General features: G+C 42.7%; 1 protein-coding gene across 3 annotated transcripts in view; it reads left to right on the forward strand.

Annotated features, from left to right (window-relative positions):
* Positions 1–16,165, forward strand: part of st6galnac3 (ST6 (alpha-N-acetyl-neuraminyl-2,3-beta-galactosyl-1,3)-N-acetylgalactosaminide alpha-2,6-sialyltransferase 3) — a 102,540-nt gene extending 86,375 nt beyond the window's left edge. For 2 of the 3 annotated variants that reach the window (XM_022209607.2, XM_051952924.1), the window contains 2 exons: positions 2,610–2,717; positions 5,392–16,165. In XM_022209607.2, the coding sequence (XP_022065299.1) occupies positions 2,610–2,717; positions 5,392–5,581 (298 nt within the window). In that variant the 3' untranslated portion in view covers positions 5,582–16,165. The remainder of the gene's footprint in view (positions 1–2,609; positions 2,718–5,391) is intronic. The other variant, XR_007944159.1, reaches the window with a different exon arrangement.
* The last annotated feature ends 3,042 nt before the right edge of the window (positions 16,166–19,207 follow it).

Below are 19,207 nucleotides of genomic sequence, written 5' to 3' on the forward strand. Positions count from 1 at the left end.
GCCGTAAGGCGAAACTCTCGATTTACCAGTCCATCTACGTTCCAACCCTCACCTATGGTCATGAGCTTTGGGTAGTGACCGAAAGAACAAGATCGCGGATACAAGCGGCCGAAATGAGCTTCCTCCGTAGGGTGGCTGGGCTCAGCCTTAGAGATAGGGTGAGGAGCTCAGACATCCGGAGGGAGCTCAGAGTAGAGCCGCTGCTCCTTCGCATCGAAAGGAGCCAGTTGAGGTGGTTTGGCCACCTGATTCGGATGCCTCCGGGGAGACTTCCTCTAGAGGTTTTCCGAGCACGTCCGTCTGGGAGGAGACCCCGGGGCAGACCCAGAACTCGCTGGAGAGATTATATATCTCGTCTGGCCTGGGAACGCCTCGGGATCCCCCAGGAAGAGCTGGAAAGTGTCGCTGGGGGGAGGGACGTTTGGAACGACCTGCTTCGCCTGCTGCCCCCGCGACCCGGCCCCGGATAAGCGGAGGAAAATGGATGGATGGATGGATGACTCGACAAATTATTCCAAAGACACAAAAATGATCCAAAGAAAAGAGAGTTCCAACTTACGGCAAAAATCAACTTACGCAGATCAGTAGGAACGGAACTCCGATGTAAGTCGAGGACCTCCTGTACTGAAAATGAAGACCAGGTGATCCGTTATCCTTCTGCAAGACGGTACTACAGATTCAGGCTTCTTGAATCCATTGAGTGCTTTTTTATTGTTCAGAGAGTACGAAACAAGCATCAGTGGACATTTTGGAACATCAGCGGGCGACAGAATTCACATTACAAGCACCCTTGTGCATGTGGAAACCATGAAGAGGCCTTCAGAGGCTACTTGGAGAACCGTGATCACAGCATCGGCGTCATCGCGGTTCTCCAAAATAGCCTCTAAAGACGCACGGCGACACGACAGAGTTCCTGATCAGCAGCAGCAGAGTTTCATTAACAAGAACTGAACTGTAAAAAGGAAGCAGCTCAGCTTTATTTACTGAGACGAGCAGCATGCGTCTGGAGAGAAACATCCTCCATTTATCTCTCCTCGTGTCGAGTCCTTGAACCTGCAGCCTCCACCTCTCACCATTAAACTAAAACTGGATGGAAATGTTCCTCCGGTGTTAAAATCCGACCCCCTTGCATTTAATGATGCATATGTTTGCATAATATTTTTTGGAATACATCTAAGGAGGTCAGTGAAAGCCAAAAAAAATCCCTCAGTGTGTTTGTTATTGCTGTTACAATAAAGAGCATCTAAACCTACACTACTGGGTTTAATTTAATCCTCTGTCTGTGACACTGAAGGCTGTAACTGAAGCCTCTCAGTCACTTCTGATGGCTGCCGGTGTGCTGTAATGATTTTTATTGGGTTTTAAAACATTTTATTGTGTAATTTTATCTTTTTAGCATCTTGGGGCCAGATTTGAATCATACCATATAATAAAATCAGAGTTTTTTTAGACCCATAAAACCCCCAAAAAAGAAAGAATTAATCGGTAAAAGCATAAATAATGGAAGCAGGTTGACTAAGAACCTGCTTCCATGTGGCGTCCCTGCAAATTGCTCACCGGCTTTATGAGGTTCTTTAATTAAAGGTCAAATTTTAAACTCAGATCTAATATTTACACTCAGCTCTGTAATGCGGATCTCCAGAATCTGATGCAGTTTGGAGTCTTTCTGCTCTTTCTCTGCGTTCCAGCCGAGCTCCGTCTTCCTCCATCTGTCAGCGCCTTAACAACGGACATAATCAGACAGAATTAGAAAAACTGGACGTTTGGCGAGACGTAATGAGGAGGAAGGAAGATGCAGTCCTGGCTAATAAAAAGTCCATCCCGTTGAACAGTTTCGATAATTAACCTCCAGTTATTATCCATTAGTGTGATGGGAGTTTTACCGTTGGCTATTTTCACAACAAAATAACGTTCGTTCACGGACATTTTATGGAAATGAAACTCTCTAGTTGTGCTGATATCAGGCCTTTTTTCTGTGAATTAATTTGACTCCAGGCTGATGGAGGTTCAACAATCAGATCTGATGTACATTAACCCTCTGGACTCCAGCTAGTAGTTTCTGGGTGGTTTCTTGTTCCTGTTTCTTTTTTACTCACCGTGGACTCATTTCTATTTTCTGTAAAATAAAGTCCTGCTCCTCTGTGGAAGCAGAACGGAGAGAACTTAAAATGTCTTCTGTTGAGTATGACAGAGTTTTACTGTAATACTAAAAACCTGAAAATGCTCTACATTTTGATTCCAGGTTTTAATTTTTTTGTAAAATATAAAATCAAGCAAATTTAACTTTTTTTCTTTTTTTGGCATCGGCCCTCCAGGTTCCTGCTTCGCTCACTGCTGTTCCTTGTTGTGAGACGCTGTTCAGCAATCTAATAAAGCCTTTCTCAGCCTTTAAATCTTTTTATAAACACGCCGAAGTGTTGCAACCTCCTGTATTTAATTATAGAGGGGAATCATTTACATTTAAAGTCACAGCAGCAGAATCGTTATAATTCTCATGAGCAGCTCAGAGGTCAGAGGAACGGCATCCTGGAAACTCTTATTTCAGTGTAGATGATTGGATTTTTCCTGAATGTTGCAGTAACAGGTGTGTGTGTTTTGTGTGTTTGCAGGATCCAGTCCGGCTCCTACCTGAGCACCGGCTGGTTCACGCTCATCCTGGCCATGGACATGTGCAAAGAGATCCACGTCTACGGCATGATCAACGACACCTACTGCAAGTAAGACACCGGCCTCCCCTCACCTCCTCACCCCGCCTCCCCTCACCTCCTCACCCCGCCTCCCCTCACCTCGCCTCGCCTCCATGTTTGGATGAAAAATGCATAAACTGTGAAAACTGGATTTGACATTCAGCAGCCGGTGGCACCCTCTCCTCACAGCAGACCGCCTGTTACAATCCCAGAGCCTCAGTCTGGATTTAATGGCTGAATTTCTATGCTGAAATCTATATTGGCCTCTCCGTGCCGTGAATACCGTTACGTCTTCCTGCCTGGAATACCCAGCAGGCTGCAGAGCGAGCGTCGCTGCGGGTGGCTGGACCTCGGCTTGGGGTTTTATTTGCGTTTGAGGCGGTTGTCCTGGGTGAATGATTACCGTCTGGCTGTAATGACAAACAAGTCGCTGCTCGGTCTGAAGTCAACTCAGCCTTGATGGACTCTCCTCCTCGTCTTCCTGAGCTCCTCCAAATCAAACACTTTTACCTAATGCGCAGTGAAATCCCAGCTTTTATCCTCGCCGTGTTCCCCGTGCACAGCGGGAAATGGAATAAAAGCAGAGAGCAGCGATAATTCAGCCAGCTCAGAGGGTTTTATGATTCAGCGAGGGTTTTCAGTGCAGGTTTCTCTGCCTGTCCGTCCCTCATTTATTTCCCTCCATGCGGCGTCAGACAGGAGGATATTGTGTTTTGCTCTGAATTGACAATTTAGCGTCGCACAAAGTGCTTTTGGCAGCTGGACGCTCCGGTGGAAGAGGAGAAGTTTTGAGCTTTAGTGAGGAGTGGCCTCAGTGGCTCTGGTAATGGAGCTTCAACAGGTGCAGCAGACGGAGCTGAAATTCAATTTATTTGTTAACGCAGCGCCGTGTGACAGAGGAGAGGCAGGGATGCTGGATTACTCCTCTTCTGTCTGGCTTCTTTCTCTGGATTGTCGGTTGAGTCGTCGTCTCATGAAGCCGTCAGTCACCGTTAGAATCCCACAGCCTCATCCTCCGCTTCCTCCTGGTTTATCGATTCCTTCTCTTCTAATGCAAACTCTGTAAACAGAGTGAGTCAGAGCGCTTCCTACTGTACGGGTTTACGGCGTGTTTTGGCTCAGAATAGAAGTGAATAACGTCATGATGTTGTACACATAAATACACTCCAGTAAAAGAGTGTTTATTGGATCGACTCGGCTGCCAACAGCGGCTCTTTTTCTTCAGATAAAACCTGCTGAGTGTGGAAGTTTCCCCGCAGCAGAATCCGTTCAGATTACTGCTTTCTGTCCTGAAGGAGCTCCGCTTTAATAGTTTTAATATTCCAGTTTGTTTATTGCACCAGATAATAGTCGAACCATTTGTCTAGAAGAGGAGATGCTTCAGAATGAATCACATTATCATATTAAACATTTTAATCTTCATATATATTAAGACTGATTTGTGCCGATGCTGCAGAAGCAGTTCCAGGATTTCTTGCAGAAACAAACAGCAAATGGAATTAAATCCATATCAGCATGTGTGTCTTTAACCAGAGAGACCAGGCCTGAATTGAAGCTGATGCAAACAGTAATCTGCTGCTTTTCTGGAAGCTTTTCCCACAGAATTTTACACCTGACTGCAGGGATTCGTTCCCAATTAGACACGACAGCGTAAAGACGTTGAGCGATAAGGTTTGGCTCCAGTTCATCCCAGAGGAGAAGTTTTATCACGACCGAGTTCCAGAATCATTTCTTTGTGGACTTTTCTTTGTTGCTGTGGGATTAGTCATGTTAAAACAGGAGGCATTGAGAGAATAGACATGAAAAAATATACCCGAGGCTCCATTATTAGTGATTTCATGAGCTGTATGGGATCCAGGGATGGATTCTATACATGGGGTTTGTTAATACACCCGAAGTTTGTGTTTTCATTCTGAGCTTTGAGGACAGTTTGCATCCATTCATTTAAGGACCACAGCATCTCAAATCATCAGTTTTAGAAAAGTTTCTGCTTTTATATCCTTGATATTATCTTGAATAGTCACTGCATTAAAAACACATTTAAATTATCCATCAAACCACTTTCAGCATGTTTTCTGCTCACTGAGGTTTGAGACCACGTTTAAACGACATGATCTCAGACACCACCAAAGATAAAACCCTGAAACTTGTTTTTTCTTGTCAAGGTTTCAGAAACTGCAGTATCAGACAAATAGATGATATAATATATAATAATGATATAAATGTCAACTAGTTATATTTTCTGAACCATATGTAGTTATATGTCACAATAAAACAAAGCAGAACATATAGAATATTTTTATTGTGAAACTCTTTGGCACAAAAAGGTAAAGAAAATTCTTTTGATTGAACTTTTGTATGACAAGTAGCACTACAGAAACAAAAGTATTGGTACACGGTCTGATCCAATTAGAACAGAGTCCTGGAGTTTTTAAATCTTTATTCAGATACAAATAAGAAAATGATTGTTTTCAATATCTGGTATTTTCCATTGTTGGATGCCACTTTGTGGGCAGAAACTTTGGTTTGAGGGGACTTTTAATGCAGTAAAGCATTAGGTCATTTGAATGACATCACCATAATACAACCAATCAGAAATGGTCAAGCAGGAAGCCGCTGATGATTGGAGATGGACAATGTTGTTTTTGCTATCACTGGTGTCGGTTCTTCCCTCAGTAAACTGGCTTCTTTTCTTTCCCTTCAGGACGGACGGCTATAAAAAGGTTCCCTACCACTACTACGAGGCGGGCAGCCGGGACGAGTGTGCTGAGTACCTCCTCCATGAGAGCGCCCCCTACGGAGGACACCGCTTCATCACCGAGAAGTCCGTTTTCTCCAAGTGGGCCAAGACTCACGCCATCAAGTTCTTCAACCCGCCGTGGCAGCTGTCGTGACCCCGGCTGAACCAGCATGGAGATACCGGATATCATCCACATGCAGAGACCCAGTGAATCTCTGCGGAGACTCTGAGCTTCATTTTAGCATAAATTTCATTCCATGAAGGTTGTTGGTCGAGTCCTGCTTGGATTCAGGCCCCTGAATCAGACAAATTGACTTTAAGGTTTGACTGACCCAGACACGCTGACATATCTCCTGCTTCTTGAATATTAAGTCTTCTGGTTTTTAGAGCTGAAGGAAGAGCACGACTCGCTGGCTAATCGATCCATGCGCTGCTCTGTGAGTCTAGCAAAGGATGGTTTGAACTTAAAGAAAGAGAAGAAACAAGCGTCCGTCAACTGGCAGTGACCTCCCAGATGCCCGCAGGCTCTAGACATCACAGAGGCTAAATTTACATTTTTCTTTTTCCAGGACTGTAGCTGAAAACGAGACGTCGACGTCTGACGAGCTCGTCGACTCTGTTCCCTCCGAGCGTCTGTCTCCTGTCAGGCTGTAATTAATCTGTAACGAGTATCATTCAGGCCTTCATCTCTGACTGAGGGGAGTATTGAAGGCAGATGCTCTGTCAGTTTCAATTTACTCCGTTCTCCTCAAAGACGCTTCAGCAAACAAGGTCATTTGAAAAAGAAAACACGAGCGAGCTAAAAGCAGATTCTCTCCAAACTGGCAGGTAAACCGGCTTCGACGCTGCGTGTTTACTCACAACCTAAAGATGTCTTTTCTTTTCTAATGCTGTGAAATTGAATTTTCAGAGACACTGTGTGACGTTGGCTCGATGTCTGGATGGTTTTTCTAATTTATTCTGCAGAGATAAGTTCCTAACGCTCTTTGACGGTGTGCCATTGACAATGTGAGCATCACAGCCCATAGAGCAATGTGCAATTAGAAGCTCCATCTTTACGGAAGGAGTTCAGTCCTTTGTGACCTGCGGAGGAGAGATTTATGTGTGCAGTGGAACCATTTGAAGTTAATTGTATTCTATTATCATTTTGTGCCTGCAAAATAGTGTGCAGTTCATTGTATTGACACAGAGGAAGATGCTCTCGCTCTCTTCCTCTCTCATCTCATCCAGCTTTGTGCCTCTTTGTGTACAGAATCACTGTGTGAACACATCCTCCCATTTGTCTTTGGATGCAGCGTCTCGTGGTTCGGTCCATTTCATTTGAATGCGTCTGTTCCAGGACAGTGGAGAATAATCAGAGAAGTGCTGAGGTGTGGGTTGGCTGGTAGCTGTGACCATGACTTCCCCCCGAGGCTGTGATTAGTGTCCTGGTCGGAGCGAGGACTGGGAGGACTCAAAGACTTCTAATTTAGGCGGCTTGATGCAGAGGGTCCCTGACGACGGTAATATACTGCAGCTGCTCCTGCTGTTCACCACAGAGGAGCTCCAGCTTCTCTCTGAGCACTGAGGTGTTGATTTCCAGGTCAACAGAATATCTTCAGAAAATATCCTCATAACCTAGGGTTCAGTTGTAGCTTTTTCTGGAACTAAAGCTGTTAATTTGGTTAAATGGTAACAGCTTTTGTATCGGCACTGCTTCAGGAACGGACCTCTGTGCTGATTACTCTTCATTAACACAGTGAAAAATAGTGTTTGAAATGCTGCTGAAACAACAGTTATCTGTAGCCTACTGGTCTTCTCTGGGAACTTTTTTACACCCTCAAAAATGTCCAATCAGGTTCAACTTGACAAAGGATTTAAATGTAGTTGTTCGGTTTAAAAAGGCGTCTTTCCACTGCGAGAACTCAGGACTGGAACGATGTCGCACTAAATGTTGCAGGAACAAAGCGGCTCTTTCAGATTTTCTGTTTTGAATCCAGCATATTCGACCATGACACCAACATTGGTTAATACCTAGTTAGCTGTTGTAACTCCAGTTTTCTGAGCATGTAGAAAATAGAACAAAGGAGGGTTTGTAGTGATAGCTACATGGAGATTTTACATTAGAGACGCTGAGAGGTCTTCTCCAAGTTTAACCAATCAGCTTCAAGACCCTACCCTGGAGTTGGTGCTTTATTCTGTCTTCAGAAAGTCCTAAAACATTAACAAGTTCCTGAAGTGGAAAACAGCCTCGTGTGAACCAGGTCCTACCTACAGATTGAACTATATTATATTAGCAACAGAGACTTGTAGCGTCCTCGTGTTCTCTGGGAACTTCTCTATACCTTGAAAATACAACTTCAACCTGACAAAGGATCTAAATATTGTTCCTAATTCTACAAAAAGTGTCTTTCCACTGCAGGAACTCAGGACAGGCAGGAGTTAGTGTAAACTTTTACAGGAACCTCCCTAATCAGCCATTTTGAGCCTTTCTCTTTCCAATGCAATGTGGAATCCAACTTATCCAACCATAGCGTCAACTTTGATTAGTAATAGTAATTGGATGTAACTCCAGTTCTTTGTGCATGTATGAAGTAACACAAGGAGAGTTTGCTGTCATAGCTGTATGGGCAATTTTGCATTAAAGACACTGAAAGGTCTTCCCCAAGTTTAACCAATCAGCTTCAAGACCCACATAGCAGTTTTTCATGGCTGCTCAGATGGACCTACCATGGAGTCGGTACTTTGTTCAGCCAAGAGAAAGTCCTACAACATCCCAAAGTTCCTGTAGTGGAAAGCAGCCTCATGTGAAGCAGGTTCTACCTACACATTGAACTATATTATATTAGCAACAGAGACTTGTAGCGTCCTCGTGTTCTCTGGGAACTTCTCTATACCTTGAAAACACAACTTACACCCAGTCAGTTTCAGCCTGTCAAAGGGTCTAAAGCTACATTCAGACTGCAGGGCTTAATGCTCAATTCCGAGTTTTTTGTGAAATCCGATTTTTTTGCGAGTTCGTTCACATTTCCAATTAAATGCGACTTGTATGTGATCTCCTGTGTGAACCTCACACGACCCAAAAGTGTCCCGCATGCGCAGAAGAGGACACAACAACGACACGCAGAGAGCGTGTTCAGTGTTTACGGAAGTAAACATGGACGCTAACAGTAGCCGGAGCCAGCATATCTATAACTTAATCGTTTTAAGGAGAAGGTCAAGAAGGAAGAGAGCCAGGATTTTGGCCCTGGCGTTTTGCAGGGTAGTGGCAGCAACGTCTGTCCAGAGAACTGTGTGGGTGCGGAGTCACAGCCAGGAGTGGTGGGATAGTGATGTGAGAGGCTTCACAGATGCAGACTTCGGCAGCCCAGAATAGTGACGTTTGTCGTGTACCAATGACGTATAGGTCGGATAAATGTGACCTGGCCGTTCAGACTGAAGTCGCATGGCAAAAGATCCGATACGTATCGGAATTAGGACCACATATCCAAGTGGCCTGGGTCGCATTTGAAAAAATCGGATCTGTGTCGTTCAGACTGTCATGAAAAGATCAGACACAGGTCGCATAGGGGCAAAAAAATTGGATTTGGGTCACTTTAGCCTGCAGTGTGAACGTAGCCTAAATGTAGTAGTAAATCTAAAAAAATGCTGTCTTTCCACTGCAGGAACTCAGGACAGACCCGTGGTGGCGCAGACTTTTACAGCTTGTACCCTCTAATCAGGCCTTTAATCCTTTCTGTCACTGTACGTAGCTTCAATTCTATGAGCAAACAAGAAACAGAACAGCAGAGGGCTGCTTATGTTTGCTGATTTGGTAAATTTCCAAGTAAGGACACTTACAGGGCAGAAAAATGGCACTTGTTGGCGTTTTCAAGTCAAGACCCGTCCAGCAGTTTTATAGCACCACTCAGAAGAACCTCCCTCGGCAACATCCCTAAACATGGTTCTCTGGAGATGGTTCCTGCACTTAGAAGATTCACAAAGACGATTCAAGCCATCCAGAAATAACTCACAAGGTCCTGCAGTGGAAAACAGCCTCGTGTGCACCAGATCCTACGACACCACAGTGTTCCTACAGCTGCTGAACAAACAGTGATTGTAGCCTCGTTCTCTTCTCCTTATGAGACCCTGACAATAGAACTTTCACTCAGACGAAGGGTTCAAATTTAGTTCTTGAGCCTGAAAAACTCTCTGAAGGCCCAGGAGATGGTGAGCTGGTGCTAAATGGAACCTCAAGGCAGCTACAACTTGTGTTCATTAATTCATAGTTGAAAATGTGTGCGTTGTCTTCGTGGACTTCTTGACGTGTCTTTGGATTGTTAAGATAAAGAAGCAGAAGTGACTATAACTCTGTAAAAACTCATTATTCTTATCTTGGAAATACAAGTTTGACCAAATAATCTTAACTAATGGTCTGCCTTCTAGTGTTTCTCCCTCGACTCCCAGCTGCTGATTAAAACCATCAGATGTAGCTGAAGGCCTGAGATAAAACTAAGCTACTAAATGTACCTCGAGCTGAAGACACCCTGTGGAATTTTCTAGTAAACAATAGGGAAGTTAAATCTACATTCAGTTTCATTCTCCTCCAGGTCTAACAAACACCATGAATACAGCCTTTTGTTTGAGACAAACTAAAGGATTGTAGATACTTTGGAGACGAGTCCTCGAGGAGCTTCAAAGTGTTTTTTAACCTTTGCATGTTTTTCAGCACAGACTCTTACAGTGGTAAAGAAGCAGTAACTTCTGAAGGTGATCAGTCTTTGTTCTCTGAGTGCTTTAGCAACTGGATTTTTTGTTGTTGTTGTTGTTGGTGGTGGTGGTGGTTCTTTTTGATTTCAAGGACCAAATGCAAGCCCAGTTGTCCTTTGCTGAAATGCTTAAGATGACCGTGACCTGGAACACTGAGAGTCTACACAGACATTTCCAATTTTGCTAATAGTCGTCTGGGTTCCTTACAGTGAAGATAAAACATTTTCACTTCTTTGGAAGCTTTGAATTGAATCATGGTCAGTTTCACTTGATTTTGACGAAAAAAACTCTTTCATGTCAACATAAAACAGAATTCTTCAAATAATTTACATTTTAAAAGAGAGCGTAGAAGAGGTGATTGCACAACTATTCATCACCTTCGGGTCAGTTTTTAGTCTGAGTGTCTTCGGTTCTCCTCAGACTACATCAGGTTGTCCTTCGCTTTCATTGATGCTTCATGTGATGATGCTGCCACCACCGTGCTTCACAGTGGGATTGGTGTGTTTGCAGCATTTTGGTTTCTCTTTTTGGACTTTTATCAAGTTGACTTTAGAGTCTCCAACGTCTGGCAAACTGTAGCTGAGATTTAATGTCATTTCTTTTCAACAGTGGCTTTCTCTCTCAGAAAGTTTTCACTGGTGAAAAACAAGCAACAGCTGCTGTGTTTTTTCCATCTCACCCACTGAATCTAGGAGTCTTGGTGGCCTCCCTCACTAGTCTACATAAGAGACAAACAATCACTGAGTTTTTGAGGATGACCTGCTCCAGGCAGATTCAAGCATGTGCCACATTTCTCACTGGACTCAGCGGTTCTTTATGGGATATTCAGTGATCTGGGAGTTTTCTTGTATCCATCCTTTGAATTATGTCTTTCAATAACCTTTTCCCAGAGTTCTTGGAGTATTCTTTTGTCCTCTTGGTGCTGTTTTATCCAGGAGTTCTGGACCTTCTAGATACAGGTGTATTAATGCTACAGTCACTGAGACACATTGACTGCACCCAGATGATGCCCTTTTCATGAATTCTAGCACTTCTAATGCCGGTTAGCTGCGCCTGTGTTGAATTAGGGGATTCATTTTAAAGGGGTGAATACTTATGCAGTCACATATTTTACATTTTGTACTTTTAATCAAGTAATTTAGTTACTAATTTGAGTGGTAATTGACACCACTTTGTAGAAATCTGATTTCAGTTTGACATGAAAGAGTTTTTCTTTGTAAATGTCTAAAAAGACAAATTAAAATGACAGTGATTTAATACTGAAGAAACAGTGGTGAATACTGTTTTATTTGTACTAAAACTATAGAAAGTAGCTAATACTTTTAACTTTCCAAGCATTTTTTTTTTGCCAAATTACTATTTCACATTAAGACTTTCATGCACACGTCTATAAATACTGAAAGTCCTCTGGCTTCAGTGATCTGCTACAGATCAACCTGGAAGAAGCTGATATGTAGAATGTTTTACTCAGATGTTGATGAAATTTAACTTTCAAACTAGCATACACCTTGCTTTCTGGGTTCCTGTTTGTCAGCTGCACTTTATGAAATTTGTTTTGCATCAGGAGCAGAAAAATCTGACCTTTCTGCTGCCCAGACAGAGCATGTCAAAGCCGTGCATCCGTCCTCAGAGCTCAGCCTCGTCTGTCCTGCTGTCACTCATTGGAAGTCGAGCGAGCTGACGAGAGCATCAGCAAAATGCAAAAATGTCCCGTTTTAAATTCCTCCCGGCGTGGCTGAGCGGATTGGAAGACGGTCGGCGGTTGGATTTCCTCCGGGATGTTGTGGAGAGGTGTTCGGCGCCACCGTGGATCAAAGCGAGTGGTGGAAGATGTAAAATATTAAAGACTGACGAGGAGATCTGGGAGGCAGAAGAGTTAAAAACGATCCTTCTTTCTGCTCCTGTGGAGAAAACAGAGGCGGGGCTCATCCTGTATGCCATGCATGTTACATGATCAACGTACATCTTTTACACGTTTCCTCTCAGCTCGTGATTGTGCACTCATCTGGCAGCTCACTTTACCTCTCAGTCATGTTGTGTAAAACGCTTCACACCAACAGAAGAGTTCTGCTGTAAGACATCATCCAATCATTTTAGCATCTTCTTTTATTTTTTTACTCATAAAGGCCTCTCCACACTGTGTGATTTTAACAACTCTATAAGTTCACAGCTTGATATGCTGCATGACATGAATCTAATAATCTTTGGGCACGACTTGAAGTTTGCTCTGTGCAGATTGCGATGAAAACGAAGCTGAATCTCAGCCTACGATGAGTCGACGTGAATGAAGAATAAAACGTCCTAAGCGTGCGCCGTACATCCATGAAAACTAAACAACCGAAGCATAAATGGAGCTCCTTCAATCACAGAGAAACTAGCGAGAAAACTGAAAATCTTCGAAGCTTCGTCCTGTTTTGTCCGGTTGTGGCTTAGCTGGAGGACACGTCTAAAAGGCTTCTGCTGCCACAACTCTACCATCCTTGTTCTGATGCGTTTTGTCGCCGTAAATCGTCTCTTTGTGTTTACTGGTCAGTACGTCATTCCATCCTGCATTTCTATTGGTTAGTTAGTTGTCTTGGTCCAGCAGCATCACACTGTGAGACGATCACCCCAAATTTCTGACAGTCAGAATTTAATGGCAGCTTGTCTTTGGTCGCCATGACAACAGTCGTCCTTGAACCCGTCTCTCAGTGCGACGTAGGACCACCGATGTAGAGCCAAGACCGAAGACATCACCACCGTTCTCTCACCGTTGTTATCTTTGGTCTAAATCGTGCAGTGTGCAGAGGCCTTTAGTTGAAAAAGGTTCCGTTTTCTTTCTGTTCGTCTTCGTCCTCTGCTTTAATAACGGTTGCCTTTATTTTTTGTCGATGCCGCGGTTTGTGAGTTTTTCTTCTTGTTGGCTTCAGGCTGGTTATTTTCTGACCAGCAAACACTCCGTTGTTCAGCTCCATGCACTGGAAGAAAACCCACCGATGCATTATTCAGTGTAATATGGAGAATACGCCTCTTATAGGCTCCCATGAATCATCTGCAGCCGCATCATGAATAAAAGTGTGGGCAGAGTTGGAGGCCGACAGTAAGATGCATTTATTTTCCAAGGAGAACTTTTATTATTTTCAATTCAAGGATACTTTTTAATTTAAAAGAAATACAATCAGTCCTCTAGTATCTGCTGCACAACAGTGTATTATTATGGTCTGGAACATGGAAAGGACTAGAACTAGGAATTTCTGGAAAGATCCGCAACAAGTTCAAAGGTCATGAATAATTTTGAACAAGAGATTTTTGGTAGATAAAAAAACAGAACTAGGAAAAATGTATTTTTAACTCTCTGAACCCCAAGTTTGGTGGGTTTTTTTAAATTCCTGTCAGGTTTCTGTTCACTGTGGGCTCAGTTTTCACTGCAGTATAAAACCTGCACCTCCATGGAAGCAGAACAAGCACGGCGAGAACCTGAGAAAACTCTAAATGTCTTCTGTGTAATATGTAGGGCTGGCCCCAATAGTGGTTTCTGGCCTCCGAATATTCGGGCCCTACAGCCATGGCCATAAGTTTGGACACAGCATGACTTACTATGTCTGTTTTGATGTCTATTACAGAACATAACTAATATTTTTGACAGCACCAGTTTAATTAGTCAACAAATCAACAAGGGATATAATATTATCAATAAATTCCAACAATTGGAACAACTTTGTTCCCAAAACATAATATTAGAAGAAAATACCAAAAAATGCAGTACTTTCACAACCGAATTTGGTAAGAATAACAAAATGACACCAAACTCTTTTGATGTTTTTTTTAAACATGAAACTTAATATAGTTCTCAGGAGTTGTGTACTGTATTGTAAGTGACAGTTTTGTGGTATTTTCTAAGATTCACAAGCGTTATGGTACTTGTGTCCAAACTTATGGCCATGGCCCTATTAAAGACAAATATCCAAATATTCGTTCCGCCCCGTAACATCCGACGGGGGCGGGGCTTGTGGCGGAGACGGCCCGAATATTCGGATCCATTCATCTGGTGTCCCGGGTCCAAATTTTGTCTTGGTTTTGTCTTCAGTTAAACTGAAGAATTCCCAAACAGCGGAGGTCTTCAGCATCTTGTCTCTCCAAAATTAATGTCCGAATACCGCCGTAGCGAACGAATATTCAGATATTCGGGTCCAGCCCTAGTAATATGTAGCAGTTATAATGTCCTACATCCTCAAAACAACAAATGGAATCACACAAGGGTCCACATGTATTACCAATACTGTCAAATATTTTCTCTACATTCACGGTTCATACTTTTATTTTTCATTCATGCTTGTGTACACATCCTGCAGTTCAGCCGAGAAGTTCCTGAATTTTTGTCACACGACCGTTAGTTACAGCCAAGTCATGAATGGCTCTATGTGCTTATTTAGTCATTTAATTTATTTTTACAGATTTCACTTTGTTCAAATGGTTTTTTATGGCAATACAATTAATGTGAGGTATAATAATGCAGTTTTGATGGAATTTAAAGCTTGGATTTGGCAAAATTAAAACAGAACTCATCATTTGTCTGATGGTTTATTACTGCTGAGAAATTAACATCTCATCTATTCATTTAAATTAATCCCTGTGGAGTAAATAAACCACACAGCTCACCCTGAAAGCTAAAACAGAGCTGCTTTATGACACCATTAAAATGCTGCACTAAATTGTAGAATATTGAAGTGTTAAACTTTCATTACCCCCTAAAACAGGTGTAAAATAATGCTGAAAAATCTGACTTTTAGCAAACAGGATTTGATGCACCAAGAAATCAACAAACCCGACACACACGGGTTTATTCCTCGCCGTGTTTCCCCTTTTAAGTTGGTGGTAGTTTTGTGTTTTTGCAGTTTCTGGTCCTGATAAATGGTGTAATCATGGCATTCTTTCCAATCTGCTGCAGGTTTTGGGGTTCAGACGGTTAACATTTCTAGTATAATTTGCTGCCATTTTTTGTTTCTGTAATTTCCAGGCAGAAGAATCCGTCCAGTTAAATATAAAACTCACTGAATCTGAACTTGACTCTCCTCTACCAGCAGCTGGTCAGAGTTCCTGGTTTCATGTTTGGCTCCACTCTGCTCACACTTCTTCCATTCAGTGGGTTACTTCACATCTACACGTGTCTTCAAGTCGTCTATTAGTGAATTTCTCAACATTTTTTTTTTGCTCTGAATTTGTGTTTTTTCAGCATTTGGCTCTTTTGTTTCCGCCCACAGCTTGAACGTGTAATTGAGCAGCCTTGTGTGGCGTCTGAGCTGTTGTTTGCTTTCAGACGGTTTCGTCTGTCCTGAAGTCTGGCAGGTTTTTTCCTTTCTACTTGCTGTGTATAAATGCAAACGGTGGAAAAGCAAACTGAAGGTCAGTCCTGCTTTTTGAAAACAGAGCCCTGATTAAAGCGTCTCGAGGTTTGAGGAACAAAGACGTGAACTTTGCTGTTCCTCGTCTTCGTCGTCCCGGCTTTGTCCTGCTGGGAGGTGATGAGTTTGGAGAACTTCTGATTGTCTGACCCACGTAGCATCTTTATTCGTCCCCTCCTGAGTGTTGTTGCCATTTTCTCGAAGTGCTTTCTTACTTTTCGTCATTTTATTGACTCTTTTCCTGTGTGCACATCTCACAGTTTTGCTTTTTGTCGTAGCGCACTTTCCCTTTTCATTTCCAGGTCAAGTGTCCTTGTGAAACGTGAAACTTTGGGTGTGTTTGAGTTGCATAGAATGTAAAAATAACACTGAGGTTGCTGTAGAAGAAAAAGAACAGGTAGTTTTTGCTAAAATAACATCCAAATGCTGCATGGATCATCGCAGGTTATCCAAATGTACATTTTGTTCAAAAATAAGTAGTGATTATGTGTAATGTTCTGTCATTTTGCTGTCTGCATATTAGCAAAAATTAGATATATCGTGAATGTTCTCATTTTTACTGACGTGAATTCTGTCCTCTGTGTCTTTGATTCACTGTGGGGATTAAATAAAACCATGAAACTCCTTTATATGATTACATTTCTTTCACAAACACAGCCGAGTAAGCATCGCGAGAACGTAAGGAACCTGATAAAATGTGTTCATGTTCTATGAATGGAGCTGGAGACGAGCTGTCAACTCAAATGTGGCGTCTCAGGAGAACTCTTTAAAGACATCAGTGAGGAGCGGAGATGTGCTGAGTCCAGACGCTTCCTGACAGTTTGGCTTTTTATGTAACCTCTGCATAAATGAACGCCGGTTTGAAATAATAATGCTCACATTTGTGCTTTTCATGCCACAGTAATGAATAAAGTATCGAGACAGAAATTACAGACGCTGCGTCAGTGAAATGTTCAACTTTTATAACTCAGGGAGCGATTTTTACAACTTGAAGCAGCAGAAGTTTCGGTTTCCTGATTGAAAACACACGATCCTCACCTAGCTGTGTCCTAAAAACTACATCTTTGTACTGATTTGCACCAGTAGTGTCAAATACTAGCCTGTCCACACTAGACCCAGGTCTGAAGACACAAGGGTCTAAGAACACTCGACAGGGAGGGAGGCGGGCTAAAAGGTTGTCTTTCAAATCACTCTGTAGCAGTTGGGTAGGTATACAACCAATCAGTGCAACGAATAGACTGACGTAGTTCCTAGAGCGCCGGAAATCAGAGGATGCGGGAGTTTGGTGAAGCCTTATTTATCTTTCTTATCCTTTGTTTATCTTTCAAGTTGAATTTAGCTTCAAATCTTTAAGGGCTGTGGCCAAAGCCGAGTAGAAGGATAACTGTTCATTGTGCGCAGCCATCTTCTTGTCTGTCCTTGTTTCTATGGTTGTTTCCGGGTTGTTTCTGTCAGAATCGTCACGCCTTCTGTCGTCACTTAGTTACGCCCGCCTTCTGACTCTACACTTCATGGTGATTTCGTCGGCCAGTTTTAGGAGAATCCAACCTCGACGCTTACGGAGGGTAACTAGACCCACCCTGGCAGAGAATTAAATTCATTGCTGTGGGTTGTCTAGCGCGGCTAGGCTAGTCAAATACTGCAACATGCTTTACAATTTTTATTTAGGTGAATAAAAGACTCATAGCTTTGCATGAAAGTTACATATTTCAGTTTATTCAATGAAAATAATCCCTTCCTGCCTCAAAATGACCTAAACCTAACTCACACCGTTGCTTTTTCTAGAATGTGAAGATCTACGAAGTCCACACGTCTTTATTTAACCCATTAGGGTGGATAACCACTAAAAACTCATTGGCTGAAAAAGCTGTTATCACAGCAAAGAATCTAAAAGCATACTTAGTTATTTCATAAGTGATTGTTGCTTCATAATTCCACTTCTTGCTTCACAGTTTTGATGTCTTCGGTATCTACAATGCAGAAAGTTAGTAAAAATAAAGAAAAACACTGAAAGAGACGATGTGTCCAAACTTTTAACCCCAACATGAACTCAGCCTGCTGTGACCCTGGAGGCAACTGGGACCTCCGGTGTCTCAAACGTGCACTTAGTAGATCAGAAACATGTCAATCTATGGACAATTAGGTTCCCTTCAATTATTGGTGTGTAAACATCATTTGCTAGAGTCAGGAGTGGAACTGTCAGAGCCCAAATAACCCGAATAACACGACGGGGAAAATGTTCTCACATCTGGCAAACGTCCTCCAGAGAGACTCTGGCTTAGGAGGAGCTGTTCTCCGACACCAGAGGCCTTTATTTGTAGAATCAGAGGAGCTCCATGTTAGAAACGTCCTGGCTGAGCTCAGAACGCAGCGCATTTACAACCACACTAATCTCTAGCTGTCATGTCGAGCCCAGCAGGTGCCCAAGCTTCGCCTTTTGTGGCATTTATCAGAATGATTCACGGCGCAGGGATAATGTTGTTACGACCCCTCTGGCTTCAGATAATTAACTGACAGCTGGAGTTGTTGTCGGCCTGAGCTTGACCGTCATCCTCACAGTTTGTCCATCAGAGGAGTGATTCAGCCCATAGACTGTATATATAGTGGACGTAGCATCTGGCTCCAGAATTGAAGCACCCGGAAGTGTCAAAAACTTGCAATATCACGCCGTCCGCTAGGGTTGGCTCCAAGAAGCTTTTGCTCCATAGACCCCAATTCATTTTTGGAAAAAATAAAATTAGATAGACTGATGTTCTACAGCTTCATGGCTTTTTCCCCGTTAGTTTTCATGGTCAAAATGAGAGATCAGGTGGGCGATCTTAAAATAATCAATACTGAATTTTAAATAAATTGTTAAAGTTGGCGGAGCCAGGGGGCGTGGCTATACTTGATAGACAGCAACAGAAGCCTCTGTGGTAAAATGTGGGCGGGATAGAGAGTCCTCAGCCAATCCTGCCCCTAGTTGCTCTCCGTCCAGCCTGTTTGATGACGCTTTTTACGTCACTGGCTCCAAAACATCCAAAACGGCGACCAGGAAGTAGCAAAATCCGGGCTTCATTTTCTCATCGTTGAAACCAACGGGTGACGTCACGGTTAGTTTACGCCTATTCAGCCCCTCAGGACCCAAAGGCACCGAGCAGCAGCAAAGGTTTAAGATGTTCTAGATTCAGGTAGAACCACCAAGAAGTTTGCTAAAGTAGAAAATGGGTAGCTTTAGGAGCAGGGCTGCAGTAGGACTCATTTTCAGCCCTGGACTTTCAAGCCTCAACCGGCCCACTTTAGATCACCACCCTACTACTATTAAAATCATGTAATTCTAGCCTTGTCCTGTAATTCAGTGTGTTTTCTATAAATATTTCCAATTCAGTGCAGTAAGGGTTCGCTTATCACAAAGAGGAATTTACTTCCACATGAGTGCAACACCTCCAGCATTATTCTTTACAATATCAGAATCGATATTCTGTTCAAATAAATGTTCAAGGACATCCAAACCTTAAAAATGAAATAAAAGAAGAAATTAAAATATTACATTTAAAAATAAAGAAACAAAATAAAAGGTGCTGCACTTTCTAATAAACCATCATCTCTTTTTCCTCTGCAAGGAAACAGTTCCATCACAACTTCAATTTCACAAATATGAGAACATCAGTTAAAGGGCTGATCTCAACACT

Source organism: Acanthochromis polyacanthus, chromosome 9, assembly GCF_021347895.1.
Source record: "Acanthochromis polyacanthus isolate Apoly-LR-REF ecotype Palm Island chromosome 9, KAUST_Apoly_ChrSc, whole genome shotgun sequence".
Classification (NCBI taxonomy): Eukaryota; Metazoa; Chordata; class Actinopteri; family Pomacentridae; genus Acanthochromis; species Acanthochromis polyacanthus.